This window comes from Mytilus galloprovincialis, chromosome 14, assembly GCF_965363235.1.
Source record: "Mytilus galloprovincialis chromosome 14, xbMytGall1.hap1.1, whole genome shotgun sequence".
NCBI lineage: Eukaryota > Metazoa > Mollusca > Bivalvia > Mytilida > Mytilidae > Mytilus > Mytilus galloprovincialis.
In genome coordinates this window covers 54,969,044-54,986,348 of record NC_134851.1, presented here as the reverse complement: position 1 = coordinate 54,986,348, position 17,305 = coordinate 54,969,044, and the positions used below count along the sequence as shown (strand labels likewise).

At 31.7% G+C, this 17,305-nt stretch overlaps 1 protein-coding gene across 3 annotated transcripts in view; it reads right to left on the bottom strand.

Annotated features, from left to right (window-relative positions):
- Positions 1 to 17,305, bottom strand: part of LOC143059658 (uncharacterized) — a 50,986-nt gene that overhangs the window by 31,145 nt on the left and 2,536 nt on the right. For all 3 annotated transcript variants that reach the window (XM_076233193.1, XM_076233191.1, XM_076233192.1), the window contains exons 2-3: positions 12,658 to 12,810; positions 452 to 521 (exon numbers count right to left, since the gene is read on the bottom strand). In XM_076233193.1, the coding sequence (XP_076089308.1) occupies positions 452 to 521; positions 12,658 to 12,768 (181 nt within the window). In that variant the 5' untranslated portion in view covers positions 12,769 to 12,810. The remainder of the gene's footprint in view (positions 1 to 451; positions 522 to 12,657; positions 12,811 to 17,305) is intronic.

Below are 17,305 nucleotides of genomic sequence, written 5' to 3'. Positions count from 1 at the left end.
TTGCTTAGTTCCTAGGTCAAAAAAAATTCTGAGCACAGCTGTGAACTACACTGACACTGAGCATGATTTTGTTCCTATGACAACATACAGGACACGGCTGTTGAGCCAGTTCTTATCTGAGAAGTTTGTATTATACATGTACTATATAAGTTTTATGTCGAAAGTATCAAGTTTTCTAGGATTCAGCAAATCACTAAATCAATGAAAATGGCCCATCATTATTACAGCTGATTTCATTGAGTGTGTAGGCAAAGGTAATATCTTTGGTTAGCTTGCTTGTTAGCTGAACCGTGAAGTCATTATTAGGTCAGGTATACTACCGTCCTTTCGAAGTAGCCTAGTTAAGCAGATAGATAGATTGGTTATCTGCTAGCTAGCAAGCTGACACAGATATTACCTTTGCCTACACATTCACTGAAAGCATCAGATTTGATCCTAAATAATGACTTACCGTTAACATTAACATCCCACTGGACATCAGCAGGTTTGTACACTGTAGCATTAGGGTTTAATCCTGGCTTCTGCAACGAAAAAAAAAGATTATACTAGATATCATTGAGATGGGAGCCATCTCTGTGGGCCCCGCTGTCAATAACGTGGGGTAAATAAGTTGTATGGATAATCTGATATGAAGCATTATTTGAAGTTATTACATAGTCTCATGTGTGATTTTGATCTAAGATTTTAAGTTAAAACTGATAAATATTCTCATCTTACTTTCATAGTATAATAGTGATATGACTGCATGATGTGAACTCATTGATTACTACTCTAAGGTGACTTCTGGATATATGGATTGACGTTTGAACAATATGTTTAAAGGTGCTGCCCAATTGATATTTGTCACATATTTTTAGAATTATGCCTTCAATATATTATGACCCACCAAGTATAAAGTATGAAATATTAATGGTTCTCGAGAGGTAGAGCGGACACAATTTGTTAAGAACAACGAACAGATGGACAGACCGACAGACTGATCTTAGACCTAGGATGCATACATTATGACACATTCTCTTGTGTTGGTTAATATATATGTTAAGTTGAAAATGTTTGTCAGGTATAAAGTATGAAATAATAACAGCTGTCCTCTCAAAATATAATGTGGATCAAATTTGTTAGCGATGGACAGACCAACAGACAGACAGACCTTTGACCTAGGAAGTGGTACATATATCATGACACACCCTCTGGTGTTGGTTAAAATAGATGTCAAGTATAATATTTGAAATCATAACGGTTTTCAAGATATAGAGCGGACACAATCTTCACCACAGGACACAGGGTTGTCAACTGAAACCAAAGTTTTTTTGATGTTGACCTTTGACCTAGGAAGTTGTACATACATCATGACACGCCCTCTGGTGGTGGTTAAAATGTATGACAAGTATATACTTTGAAATCATAACGATTATCTAGATATGGAGCGGACACGATCTTCACCACAGGACACAGGATTGTCAACTCGAAACCAAAGTTTTTGACCTTGACCTTTGACCTAGGAAGTTGTACATACATCATGACACACCCTCTGGTGGTTGTTAAAATGGATGTCAAGTATAAACTTTGAAATCATAATGGTTATCTAGATATGGAGCGGACACGATCTTCACCACAGGACACGGGGTTGTCAACTGAAACCAAAGTTTTTGACCTTGACCTTTGACCTAGGAAGTTGTACATACAACATGACACACCCTCTGGTGTTGGTTAATAATCATGTTAAGTATTAAGTATGAAATCATAACGGTTCTCTAGATATGGAGCGGACACGAAAGTGTTACGGACGGACGGACAGACTGATCACTATAGGGCGACCCGCCGTCGGCGGGGCCCTAATAAACGGAACAGGGAACCCTAATCATCAATGTCGAAATTTAGAAAAAACAAAATTCGGTTGACTCCCTTCAGAGACTAAAAAACTTAATCAATAAGGCTAAATAAATTCAGTACTAGTTTAAGAGCATCAAAATGTCAAAACATAAAAGAGATGCCATAACACAAAAGTTTACCTAAATTTTTTGTGTTTCCTCGAAAAACCAATATACTTCCTTTAGTGGACAGAGGACCAAAATTTGAGGAAATAAAATTTCTTATTGAATGATCATGTGTGTCCTGTACTTTTAGTAGTCTACAGGCAACTTGATTTGAAATTGATCAATATAAATTTTAAGTCATCTAAAACCCCCATCTATAGGAGAAGGGGGAAGTGAAATACACAAATACCAGATACATTTATACCTTGAAGTTTCTTTTAATAGTATTTTAAGCAGAAAAAGTTTTTGTTTATTAAAATTAAACAAAAGGTCCTTGAGAATAATTTAAATGTCATTGAAAACCCACAAGTTGTATACAAGAAATATGACGACATGTGTATTGTTGAGATTAGTACATGTATATTGACCTCTACCTGTCTTAAGGTTTTTGTGTCGTGTTTTTACATCTCCTTTTATTGACGACTAATACTTTAAACTACTATTGCATAATAGAACATTAAATAATCGACATGAGTACAACATATTCTATGTCAGAAACAAAATCTTACATATTTTAATAATGTTGCCATGTTTTTTTTGCCAACAGTGACAGCAGACAAACATGTTTGTTAAAATATTTCTTGTGTATTACAATATGAAATCAATACAATTCACCAATACATGTTAATTTGTATGACTTGTGATATACACACAATACACATCATACACATATAAAGTGGGGTTATTTATAAACCCCCCTCTTTTGATGGCAAATTCGAAACCAAGAACACTATTTCCTTATTCAGAATTCTTTTTTTTTTAATTTTAAAGGAGCAAGCTGATTTAAGAAGCTATTGTTGATAACACTAAACTTCATAGAAAATTTTGGTACATATATTTTTCAGTTATAAGGCTTTTTAAGAAAACACTGATACTTCATTAGAAATTATTTGCAGTGTTAGGTATTTACATGTTTCAAATCTCTGATCAATTATTCTTTAACCCCCTTTTTTCCTCAATGTCATCAACTAAGTATCTCCTTTTAAAAGACATAATTTCTTAAGACATACACCAATGTTTAAGATCTCTAATAAATAATTCTTCACCCCCCTTTTTTCTCCACTAAGTCATCATCTAGATCTGAGTATCTCCTTTGAAAGACAGATTTCTCAACACAATCAGCAGGTTTTTTTTTTTGTTGGCTCTTTTTAAGTAGAAACTGTATCTTTCTTAGATAAGAAAATCAATAGTTTCATAAATAGACATAAATCGATATGTCTCCTTTTTCCTCCCCCACAAACAGCAGCTTTAAGTTGATCAAATTGTAATCCTGTTACTTGTCTAAGCTAATGAAAGTAACATGTTGTATTTAATTAAAAACAATCCAATCAGCCTCAACTATGAAGCAGTAGATGTCTTTATGCAACCATATTTAGAAATCTTTTATAGCCTTCAAAATATGTGAATAAACTCATCATAGATACATGTACCAGGATTGAAATTTTATATGAAATGCTTGTTTTTAAGTTCTATTTCTATGTAAGATACTCAATTCCAAATAAGGTATTAAACAGAAAAGAAACGCTTTGTATTTTATCCCCTCCCCCCTTTTCCCCCCAGTTTGAAAGGTAATTTCTACATTCCTTTGAATTTACCATGACAAAGTACCTCCCCTGAGAAGACATTCTCCCCCCCTTTTTCCTTCCCCAATTTGAAAGGAATTTTTTACATCCTTCTCAACTTACATTGATCAAATCTGATAAAATTGAGGCTGATTTCTAGCTAAGATTAGTACATGTCTACTTAACATACTTCACACCTCCCCTGAGAAGAAATTGACCTGAACTGTGGTCTAGTCCTAGTTCTACTTGTCATATTTAAGATCAAATCGTGTATAAAAGTTCCAGATCATTTAGTATGTCTATTCTCTACCAATTATTCAGTAACACATGTTTGATGACATAAATGTTAACCTCCATAAAACATTTAACATTTTATTTCATTATTTTACCAAGACAACTGAATATATGAAAGTAGATCTACATGAAGGCCAAATATAATACTATTGAAGAAACTTTAAACAAGGGTTTAAAATGAGAAGGGACCCAGTCACTAATGGCCACTTAAGTCTGGTGTGGGGTTTTAAAACTTCTGTTTTTCTTTTATAGAATATATATATTGACTATTAAAATTTAAGCTGTGGGCTACCATAACCAAGCCAAAATTTCAACTTCAATCCCTACAACATCAAGAACCTTCAACAGACACATTTTTAACCCCTGGTGGAGTCCAAGAAAAACATGATGTAGAAAAGTTACCTTGACCTCTTCTGTAGGTTCAGGCTGATCATGGTTATTTACCTTGACCTTGACCTCTTCTATAGGTTCAGGCTGATCATGGTTATTTACCTTGACCTTGACCTCTTCTATAGGTTCAGGCTGATCATGGTTATTTACCTTGACCTTGACCTCTTCTGTAGGTTCTGTAGGCTGATCGTGGCTATTTTGTTTGACACACAGGACATAAGAGTTGGTAGAATAATAGTATACATCGCCTGGAAGCATTTATAATGGATCCATGCAACTCGTTTTGCAGTCTCACATAAAAAAAATATTGAATCTGACTGTTGTCAAGCTATATGTTCCATATTTGACTTTAATGAAGCACAGATTCTATATAGTGTTAAAAACTGTCAATCAAAAATTCTTTTCCAGATTTCTATGACTATTGATATAACTATTCAGCTTTCTTTAGATAATTTTCTAGTCAGTTTTCTTTCAAGTTTTTATTCATGACAATTTTACGAACAATTCTGAATTTTATGTTCTTTCTTTCACTTATGGCTATAAACACCTATCTCAAATGCAGTGACATACTTCCAAGGTCGACACGAATTCTGTCTATTTTTTCTCAATGGAGGTAAAAGTACAATGTATTTGGCGGTTTGATTTTTCAATATTATCACAGAAGGTTGAGAATTACCACGTTTATCTAAATCATAATCCAACAAGTATCGTGTTAAATTAATCCCAATATTTATCAATAAACTTCCTTTTGATACAAAAACACAAGATATATCTCAATTATTTTTTCTTTTAAAAATTTACATCTAGAATTTCATCTAAATGATTCAAACAAAGCAATTAAGTTTGAAAATTCCGTTTTGCTATTATTAATTTGTCCAGCACAGCTTTATTTGTTATGCACAATTTTTCAATAGAGTCATCACTTATAGGTTTCCTTGTAAACGTACTAATTACTGCAGATTTCACCGCAATTGTTACACTACCCAGTAGCTTCCTTCTCAATTTATAACCAATCATACAATTCTTTCATTTTTCAGGAAATTCTAATTGTCAAATCAATCAATTCATGCATGTTTCAGAAACAAGCGCATAAATATTCTAAATGGACTTGGAAATGAAAACGAAAAAAATACCACCAGAAATTATCTAGGTTTTTTTGCAAGTGTGAATTTTTTTTAAAAATTATTCAAATCCTAAATTACGAGTTAACAAGTTTAAAGATATTAACAAAACATTTTCATGACACCTGTCCAGCTGTCTAAAGTCACGGATGTCTGCCGCTTGTCATAATATTATAGTCACGTGTCGTGGTATTTTTATCACCGGGGACCTTAATCAACCACCAGGAATATCTGTGTCACCAGTTGATTAAGAAATTTCGTGATATCTGTGTTTCCTACCACAAGTGGTCATGCTCCCCTTTTGTTCACAGATAACATGTAATGTTGTAATAAGTAGAGACAACAACCTATCTATAAATAATCCGTCACTAAAATTCAATCAGCTGTTTATAAAATACAAGGACGTCTCCCCTACATGTAAATGCACATATCAAATTGCAAAAATATCCATTTCCTTTTTTTTTAAGAATATTGTCAAGAAATACAGTTACTTTCCAGCAAAATTGTTAAGTCAGCCAAATATTAATCTTTTAAAAATTCAGTTATTTCTCCAATCCACCAAGATGTTTCTCTACGTCCAAAGATATCATATCCTCATGTGCATCATTTGCACAATTTTTCACCACTTGTCAAAGGCTACAGACACTCTGTTAATTATGACTGAACACCCCTTTGGCTTAAACAATTACGATTCTGCCCGGAGGCCCTAGTTAATGTATACTAACAAATTCATTTACTGTACGAGCTTTCTATTATCTATATATTCATGTACGGAAGGTTACACGAATTATATGTCTGTTGTCTTAATAACTCCTTTTGATATACTGTGAGTTTATTAGATTCAGGTGAATTCAGTCAATATTTTGTCGACATATGGTCAAAAATTCTCCAATGAAATGTCACAAGGAAAATAATGTCTTATTCAGCAAAAATAGCAATCTAATAAAATTACGACGTAGAATGTCTAAAGAAAATATATCTTTTTTGTAAAAATAACTTGATAAATATAGAAATCTAAAATATATATAAATCTTATTTACAAATCAGATACATTTTGAAATAATTACCAATTGTTACAGAAATAAGACATTATTTTTTTTCATTCTGCAGCATCCTAGACAGAGAATGCAAATACAGCAATTAAGCAGAAACTATTTCAATACGAATTTCTACCATATGGATACAAATTTCAAACTTATCTAGTATCTTAAACATTTGTTTACTCCTGATCCTATTTTTCAAGCATGTATCCTAAACATTCCAAATTGTAAAACATAATAATGTTAGATGGTCACTTATGTATTATTCCTGTTTTGTAAGAATGTAGAAATTATACACAATCAGATTCATGTATCAAGATTGCAAGCTAATCATCCGCAGCGTGTTAAAATCAATAATGTCCTTTTCATAGCCTCATTAATTGCTGTCCTTCCAAAACTTATCCAGTACAAAAAAGAAAGATCACAAGACTGGTCAAATCCCTGCTTTGTCAACCACTTGTTTCAGTAATCCAATACACAACAGTGTCAAATCAAAAGACACACGAGTTATAGATTTTCAAAATCTATAACGTAACGAATGATAACAGTGAAGTTATCAATGAGTGTGGGGTGCCATTGAAATGATTTCTACCAAAACACTATGTATAAAAAAAAGTGTGTGAAAAATTCAAGCACCAAATAACATGAAAAACAGTTTTGATTTGATGCAAGAGTCTATATAGCTAGCGTTAATTAAATACACAGAGATATAGGCCTCTGCTAAATCAATACTATTTTCTTCACAGAATTGCCTGATTGTCACATGTGTTAGGTCATTTAGTACCCTGACATCCATTCATTCCGAGTGGGAGAATTTTATATCGTAACTTCAATGACGTAAAATCGGATACTTTGAGTTATTTTCAGTCTTCCGCTATGGGTATTTTCTTGAAAAGCTCATTCATTAAAATTCATTCAGGTAAAACTGGAACTGTACAGAGGAAATCCGATTGGTTCACTTCACATGTGAAATTGATTTAATTGGCCATGAAATAGGAAAGAAATATTTTTTTTCAATACAACAATAATGTATTTATAGTGTAAAATTTCAAGTCAGGGTCAACAATGGTCAATTAGGATTAGCTCAACTATCAGCCAACTACTGAAGGTCATAAAACGAACAAAAATCTATAAATCCATATCTCAATTCTATTGGTTTGTCATTATCAGTTCTACATTGTATTGAACTTCAGTCCTTAAAAATGAATGTCTTGGCATGGCTTATATTGGAAATGTTTTGCTCATATAATCTGGTTGAGAAATTTTGGTTAGAAAATGAATAATCTGACACTGCAACAAAAGAATGGCCTTAAATTGAGATACATGGATGTAGAGAATTTCTAAAATTTTGGTTAAAAAAAATATAGTTCTGTCACCTACATTTGTATCCTATATTTGTCAATTAAATAAAGTTATTTAATCCCCCCCTTTCCCCCAATCATATTTTTAAAGAGAAATTATAAGAAATTATATAATCACACCTTTTGTTCAAATGCAAATCATCTATCAATATATTACTTCCTATTAGAGAGCTATATATACATGTAATGTATAATGCATGTCCGTTACAGTTTATTTAAGACCAATTCAGTGACACATTGGGCCTTAGAGTAGATATATATCTATTTATTCATCAGACAAGTCAATGACAAATACAGATATTTTCATTTTTATCATTTGAATTGATTAAGTTATTCTTGTACACAGATCAATACAGTGAAATCTTTTTATACATTACAGGAAATTGAAAACAGCTGATCCTGGCAAAACCATCCCTTACGACTGGACAGCTTTTGTATTTTTAGAACCTTACTGACTGACAGCAGGAATTTTGTATTTTTAGAAAGGCTTAAAAGGGGAAATAAATTGATAATAAATTTAAAGATTTACAGAAAAGAAAAAACCAACAGTATTTCCATAGGCATACATTATAGATATAGTCCAACAGCTATTTTAAATTTGGAAACGCTTAAAATATATAAAGATTTACAGAAGAAGAAAAAAACTGTCAGTATTTCCATAGGTCGAGTCCAATGTTTGCAAATCAAGTATAACCTTGTTTAATCAAGTAGGTAAATACATGCATCACATATACCAGTAGGGGCCCTCAAGTGGAACAAAATCATGATAAAGAGCGGTCAACTTCAATGGTTCTTACCCCCAAAATACATCTATAAAATATGACAGGGCAGGATTTGAAGATAAGATTAGGAAGAAAAAAGAACTATATTTCTTGCCTTTTTTAATACAGCAAATGTGTGATCAACATTATAGACTGTGAGACCAATGAAAAAAGTCAAAAATTTTCCTAACCATTGAAAACTGGGTTAGTGCAGGTTATAATATCACAAGTTAAATACCCAGTATACATGTAGTATCACATAAGCTTAACAATTAAAAAAAAACAAAGAAAACTTATAGCTTTAATTAATTAGCCGACAAACTACTAATACAACATTCTCCCCATTTCACTCCATATTTAGTTAATGTTCTAGTACAAATTGACAATTTCTATCAATATTACAAGAAATCAATTTTTGCAATTATTCTGCACCTGTTGCCTCTGCTAATCTGACAAACTGAGGAGCGACTGACTTTTTCGTTTAGATCTTACCCTAAGGCAAATTATAAATCAAAAGGATGGCATCTATGCTTCCAAAATTTTCCCTTGCATCAGCATAAACTTGAATGGAGATAGATTTTTTAAATAAAAATTGCCATGAGAAATATCACAATTAAACTGCAGAGTTTTAGTGTGTTAATTTTCTCTGTCTATTGATTTTTTCCTCACTATACTTTGTTCCCAAAGGCATTTAAATATCTGATATGCAGTTATACCATGTTTATTGGCACATTATAGAATATTCATGTAATAGCATATTTTTTAATTCTAAGATTGACTTTTATGAGTTAAAATCAGTGTGTTTGAAAGGAGATAACTTGTCATGTATATGGGTTCTATATATTTGAAGGGTCCAAGGGAGATAACAATTTTTTGAGAGAACTTGTCATATTTTTTTTTATAATATTTGAAGGGACAAAACTTGTCTTGGTTTTCTTTAATATTTGAAGGGAGATAACTTGTCATGGGTTTTAATAATATTTAAAGGGAGATAACACATCTTTTGAGGCATTAAAGGGGAGATAACTGTTTTATTAATATAATCTCAGTGACAATCTACATGTACCAAGCAGCTTATAGTTACTATATACATCTACTTTGGGATGAAAAGTCAAATAAATTTCGGACTACTGAATCAAAACTTCTAGAAAGGTCTAGAAAAACAGTCATCCTTTTACTCAATTTCTAGGTGTATAAAACACAAGGTTTGACTCCCTGCAAAACTCACATTGGGTTGTAAAATCCATGAATATTAGGGGCATTCATTTGGCTGTGCAGGATGTATAAAGTTTCAGCCACTAGTCCTATGGCCTAGAATTGAAAATCTTTATTTAAACTAGAATATCAGAATGTTGGTTTTGTGAATACATTTTGGAAAAGATTTTGGTGCAGGTTGTCACATCTATAATACTAAAATTACGAGGTCCAATTTGTCAGCCGTCATCACGTAAAAACGACGAATCACAGAATTCAACTTTATATATAACTAATATAGTACAAAGGTGTAGATTAAAAATTACACCACTCCAGGCCCTTTTGTTTTCCACGTAATTAATATTGCCAATAATTAAGAAGTTCCGGGTCGAGTCCGCTACCGATACCAATAGTATATTCACCTGTTACCTATTACCTTATCTGTACGTTCCGCATCTGACAGGCGCACCACCAAACGTTGTATTCAGGATTAATATGCTATATACACGGGTCATAACCACAGGGTTGACACCACTAAATTGTCAAATTGTTACCTATTGTAGTATTTTAAACAGTAAGACTTTCTAAGATAACAATACGAATACTAAAAATCTGGACTAAAAATAATGCGTATAGGTACAGTTTTCAATTTGTTAGTGAGCATGACGTAAAACAGCGAAGCAAAGAATTCAACTTTATTTCTAACTTATATAGGACAATGCTGTTGATTAAAAAATACTCTATTCCAGGACCTTTTGTTTTCCAAATAATTATTATTATTGTTTCAGTTCGACGGGTTCAAACAGAAAGACTTGAAAGCAGAGAAAAACTGTGTATCTTATAATCGGCATGACTTTATCAGATGACAATACTAATACTAAAATAAGGCTTGCGCATAGTTATATATATTTCAATTCAGTCACGGACCCGTGATATCACGGGTGTGTTCTAGTATTACTGAAAAAAAGACTGATGAAGTTCAAATTTTGGAAATGGAGGGAAATTACACAATCAAATTGAGAAATATACATGTAGGTGCCATCTTTCTGTTTACATGGTTTAGTTTCTATGGAAATGGGTTTACTAATGGTTTAAACGTATACAAATTTATATGAATTATAAAAGTTTATACTGTAAAGTCTTAGAATGTGATTTCTAATTATTACAAAAGTCATTCAGTTGCTTTTATACATGTAAATACCTAACAATAATTCAGAGTTCGTGAAAAGTGTCAGTCCTCAGGATTTTACCACCAAAATTTTGCGTAGGACTGACACAATTTTAGTATTTTTCAAAAGAATTAATAGTAAGGACCAGTAGATTTTCTTGAAGGACCACCAGGGGAAAAAAGATTTCGCGAACACTGATAATTTCTGAATGTATATATCTACAGTATTATGAATAGGACGTTGGCTAGTGCTTTATGGCAAGTTGTTATTACACCGTTCCATGCTAAATAAGGAACATTCTTATTAAGTACTTCTGAGAGATGCACATAATATTTCCACAAGAAAAAATAGCATTGTTGAAGAAGTACATACTTTAAAGTTGAAGCAGTGAGGGTAGATTTTTTATGATACACATGTAATGTTGATTCATAATCATTTGATGGATTTATATTTTTGTGAATTTAATAATAACATACAAAATTAAAAGCACAAATGTTGAACAAAGTCCAGGCATTGCTAAAATCAAGAAATTATTAACCCACAAATGCAAAATGTCCTAAATTCACAAAAATTGAAAAGCCTCCCCTGATTTTCACAGGACTGAACTCAGTTTGAACCCTAGTAGCCTAGCAATGTGGTGATTAGTTTTAAACTAACATAAAACCCCATGAATCAGTCTAGTGTTTCCAAATGATCATAAATGTTTTCTCAAATTACCTACTAAATTCGTTCCCCCCCCCCTAGAGAACTTTAAATTACTGAATAAATGGGGAATGTGTCCATTAGACACAGATGATGCCCAGCTTGGATTTAAAGTTGTAAAGGGACTTAACTCTGGAACTGTAAAAGTGATGCTACCCAAATTTGTTCTTGATCTGAATTCTGTGGTAAATAGCATTGTGTAAACATAACATTTAGTTTAGGCAAACTTGTTAGAAACAGAAACAAAAAATTCAGCTTTTTTTTTTCATTTGTAAAGGTAAAAGTGACATTAAATTTGGTAAAAGCAAACTAAAGTTAGAGAACGGAAACCAATTTCAGGACCTATGGTCGGAAGTACAGATGGACAAGGATAAAACTTAATGCCCCTTCACTATAGCAGGGGAATAAAAATGGCATATTTTTACTCCAAATAAGTTGTAAATTTTTCTCAAGTGGTGACAGCATTGGTAGTAATGTATATTAATTTCATATTCATGTTATTATTTTGATATAGTGAAATCACTTTAAGATCTTGGATTAGAATCATCACAGTGTTTTTAACACAGTCAATATATTAACTTCTTTTTTTTCCGCACAAAATATATACCGGTGTTTGTCCAAAAAGGATCTTCGATAGAGGTAGGTGGATTAATGTTTGCACCCTATTTATAAAGATATGTCAACCATGGTAACCAGCAGTTCAGAGTTAACTGTCTTTTATTCATTTCTATCCCTCCCCAAAAAAGTTACTTTCTGGTTGAAAATATCTCACAATTCAAAATATTACATGAAAACATTTATTTTTTAATTTTAAGCCCCCTAAACACAAATATTTTACCCGAACAGAGTCAAGTTTTATGACAAAGAGCCCAGGACTGGACTCATCTTAGTTTTTAACCTAGTAGCCTAACAAATTAGTAACAATACTGTTAGCTGAAAAGACACTAACTAAACTACAGGAATCAGTCTAGCTTACATGACTGATTTCTTAAAAGTCTTGACCTTTGGTAAAGTACCATTAACATACCTCAAACTGTAAGACAGTTTCTGAACCATCCCACTGCACCAAATAATCTGCCGACTGGACCGGTGTTGTTGTTAACTCAGCGCCCCCAGTGGTTCCCCGGTCTGACGTCATCAGGGCGGCTGAGCTTTCTCCGTAATTATCCTTCAGTTCCACCTACAAATACAAATTCAAATGCAATTGATTGGTTATAGGGTGCAGAATGTCTAGTGATAAATAAGTATTACATACATATACATATACTTCTAGCATGTTATGAATACTTTCTAGATCACCATACTATGTACAGTGTTTGTAAAATGTACATGTGCATCACAGTTTTCTTTCTACATGTTCTAGCATTTTGTGGATTACTACAAGGCCAGGGTTTTTTATTTGTAGGTTTATGGATCCACCGACCCAATTTTGGAAATTTGCAGAATAAAATTGACTTTTCATGCTTTTTTTATTCCCGCCGACCCTAACAAATACATTGATTGTCCCAGAAAAATAATAAAATATTCTTTTTTTATGAAATGAAATGCATTTAACATTAATAGAATTGATTATACTTTCTGTTGTGAAAAAATAAAACTTCCAATTTACGTATCTAAAAATAGACAAATCAATCATAACTGACCTTAAAATGTCGTTTGCGCAAATTATTTTGCGGAACAAAACCCGTCTTTAAAACCCATTACACAAAAAGTTCATTTCCCGTATTTTTTATCATTCCGTAAGATGCATCATCTCACAGAAAAATGGAAAATGAACTTGCCAAGAGTGGAGACGTCAAGTTAAAGTACTAAATATAGACAAATCATTTGGAATTTTCTTGTGCCATTGATAATAAAAACAATTCGTCCACTTTGATATCAAAAACGGGAATGCATGACAACTAATGAACCTGATATCCTTGTTTTTCCAGTGGACGAGTCTAATAAATTTTTGACAACGTGTCAAAATTGTATTAGACTTTTTTCTTTTATCAGTTTTCTTGCTTAAAGATCAATATTCACCAAGTTTCCTGAATTGATAAAGAGCTACACGGATCTGTTTTTTTTTTCCTTGTTTGTGAAATGACGATTTAATTCCGTGGACACAACCCCTCTTTTTCACAGGAAATTATTAAACGATGCCATGCGATGTTTATGACAGTTGAGCAATAATATTTGATCACACTAAAATTTAAGAAATAGTGACAAAATAGCATACCAACAGTGTTCTCCCCAGAAATTTTGGATAGCATCACATTTGGCGTAAAAAATTAAATTGTATTTTTTACAATGTAATTTATCATGTCGTGGCAACGCTTTATTTCCTTTATGTTATATACATTATTGTTCATTACAAAATGTATTATAATGTTTGTATGCTATAGGCCCTTATTTGGTAAATAAAATATTCTATTCCACCCTATTCTTTGTGTCTATATTGTTGAATTCATAACTGAGAATACAATTAAACTATAACCATGATAACAGTATTTTCAGTTTATGTTTTCTATATTCATTTATAGTTCCAGAATTATTTTTTTCCTCTTAGTCTAAATAAAAATATATGTGTGGTTCCAGTTGGTATGGTACCCTACATGTACATCAGGCATGGGGTAATCGTAATCAGTAATCGTAATCAGCTGTAATCGATTACATTTTGCAGTGTAATCCTATGTAATCAGTAATCATGCCATTTCTGATTACAAGTAATCGTAATGTAATCGATTACATTGCAAAAAACAGGTGTAATCATGATTACTTTTGGATTACTTTAAGATTACATTCATATGATTACTTGCTGATTACAAATCTTGTATATATATGAAAATAGTTTTTGATAGACAAGATGAAAATAAGAAAATGTAAAGCTTGAATGAAAATCATAAAACTAGTATTCACAACGATGGGACCTTGTTAAATGTGATTAATTGTATCATCTAAGTATATATTGTTAATGTCTGTGTCATTTTGGTCTCTTGTGGTCAGTTGTCTTATTGACAATCATCTCACATCTTTTTTATATATAAAAAATTTGTATAACCAAATGTTTTACTTTGTTAACAGTTAACTAAAGGAAATTGCCTCTCCAATATTGTGTTGTGAGATTGAGCTCTTAATTAGGATGCAAGAATATGCCTTGAAAGTATTTTTTTCCTTGTTTGAAAACTTCTGATATTAACTCCAATTTCATATAAGTTTATCCAATGTTTTTACATAACTACATTGAAATTCAAATGCAGAAAACATTTAGTTCCAATTTGACTTTGATGGTCCAAATAAATACATGTATTTGAGCCCACTTTATTCAAAATGGAAGTTAAAACCAGATTTCATTTATTAACAAATTGAATAAATTTTGTTTTCCATAAATTCATGTATAATGTGTGCTTTTAGTTTTTTTATTCTTTTTTTAACTTTGAGCCTTATGGCTCATCAGTATAAACAAGTACATGTACAGTATATACATATGGCATAATATTACAAACAAAAGGTGACGTCAGAAGTTTCATGAATACAAAATACCTTTTATTACAATAAACTGTTTCTTAATTTAAAGAGAAATGTATATACTTTTCTAAGTTACAACGCTCTTTTGTGCTTTCACCTGACAATAATTCTAGTAATTATTAATTAGATCAAGTATTAAAAATTTTCAAACAAATAATGACAATTAATTACTTTTAACTTTATTGATATTGTTATTAAGACAATAAAATTTTAATACCCAAGCTCACCTATTGTTTGTTAAAAAAATGGAAGAAGGGATTAACACCTGTAAAAACATTAATGGATGTGTCAAGTACATTGTATGTCCCAACAAACAATAAAACTATACTTAATTAATTTTTCCTTACTTCTTCAGTTTTTTTGTTAATTAGGCTGTTGGTTAAAATTTGTAGAATAAAATAAAGTTATATCTTTTACATGGAGAAAGGACACTTGTCTATAGCTATTTTATCAAATTACACATGTTACACTGTACTTGTCTATAAATTCTTTTAAATAGGATGAATAAATTAAGGCTTTTCAAAAAATCACCAAAAGTACTTTTTTTGTGAGGATATAAAGTTCTAAAAATACTTTGATATTCATGATATTGCAATATACAATGTAATCATAAGTAATCTAAAGTAATCATGATTACTTCAAAGAAAAGTAATCTAATGTAATCAATTACATATGAAATAGGTTGTAATTGTAATGTAATCGATTACATTTTATTAGCAAAGTAATTGTAATTTAATCGATTACATTTTAAAGTAATCGACCCCATCCCTGATGTACATATACCCAGCTAAATGAATGAATGGCTTATTATAGTGCAACCTGTATAGATACAATTGCACTAAATATGTAGGAAAAAACACGGGTTCTTAATAAAAAATTTGAATAGAAAAAATTCTTTATCATGTCTTTGAAACATATTGGTTCATGGTCCCAGTTGTTTCTTTTTACAAAATGATATATTTTTAACAAAGTTATCTACAAGTAATCTGTTAATGCTTAGTTTTCTCTTTATGTATCATTGTTTTCTGTATACTGTGCCATTTGTGCATATGTAGCTATTATTGTAAAATGCGGAATTTTGTCATATCTGGTCCGGTTCCGAACAGTTGTTTACACTAAAATATTAAATGGCCGCCGAAAGCAATGAAAAATACAAAAATAAACAATGTTTGACAAGAGATTGGGAATGAATATGGCATTTTTAATGCATTAAATGGATGAAACATATACACAAGCCAATTTTGATCACTTTCTAAAGAAAGTACAAAACTTATTTCAACCAAAATCAAAATTTTCACTCTCGATTTACAAAAAAGTAATAGGAAGAGAAAGAAAGTAATACTAATATATTAAAAGTCGTAAAAAGATAAGACTCAACCTCAATTAAAAGTGATATATTTTTTTTTGATGATCATAAGTGGTTATTAGATGAAAGTTCAAAATTTAGGAACGAGAAAAATAACATCCTGAAAATAAGTATAGCGTCGCGGTAATAATTATAGCGCTGCGGTAATTAATATAGCGTCACAGTTAGAAATATAGCGTTGCGGAACCGCGACGCTAAAACGGCCTGGGGAGACCACTGACCAAACATATTGTTAGAATGGTGAAATACACTTTTTTGCGTATTTTTCTGTCTTGAAAGATATTTTTTTTCTTTTTTTTCCGACCGACCAACCCGACTTTTTCATGGGGAAAATCTGTAAACCAACAAATTAAAAAACTCTGGCCCAATGTGAGTGGTTTTTTTTTGGTCATGGGTGATGTATCTTTCTAAGAAAATTCGACTCCCTAATTTTTTTTGTGATTCAACTGATCTTTGTGCTTCTTATTTTATATAGACTGTTACAAAGTCATGAGGGGTATCTTTTTAGCCAAGTTGTTGAATTAACTGTTCACAATATTGATTACATCAGTACTTAAACATACTCGAACAACTGCTTTCTTTAACTCTTCAGTCTGCATCAAAATTTTTTCAAACTACTAGTCTGAAGACAAATATTTAGATATTTTCCTTGTGTGTCTACAGTCTAAACAAAGTCTTGCAACTATAATGTTACTAGTCTTGGGCATTGGACTAGTGGCTAATGGGTCAGGCTGACCCTTCTAATTTTGAAGAAAGCTGTAAGACCTATCAGTGCTACATGAACATCATTTGGTCTCTGGTG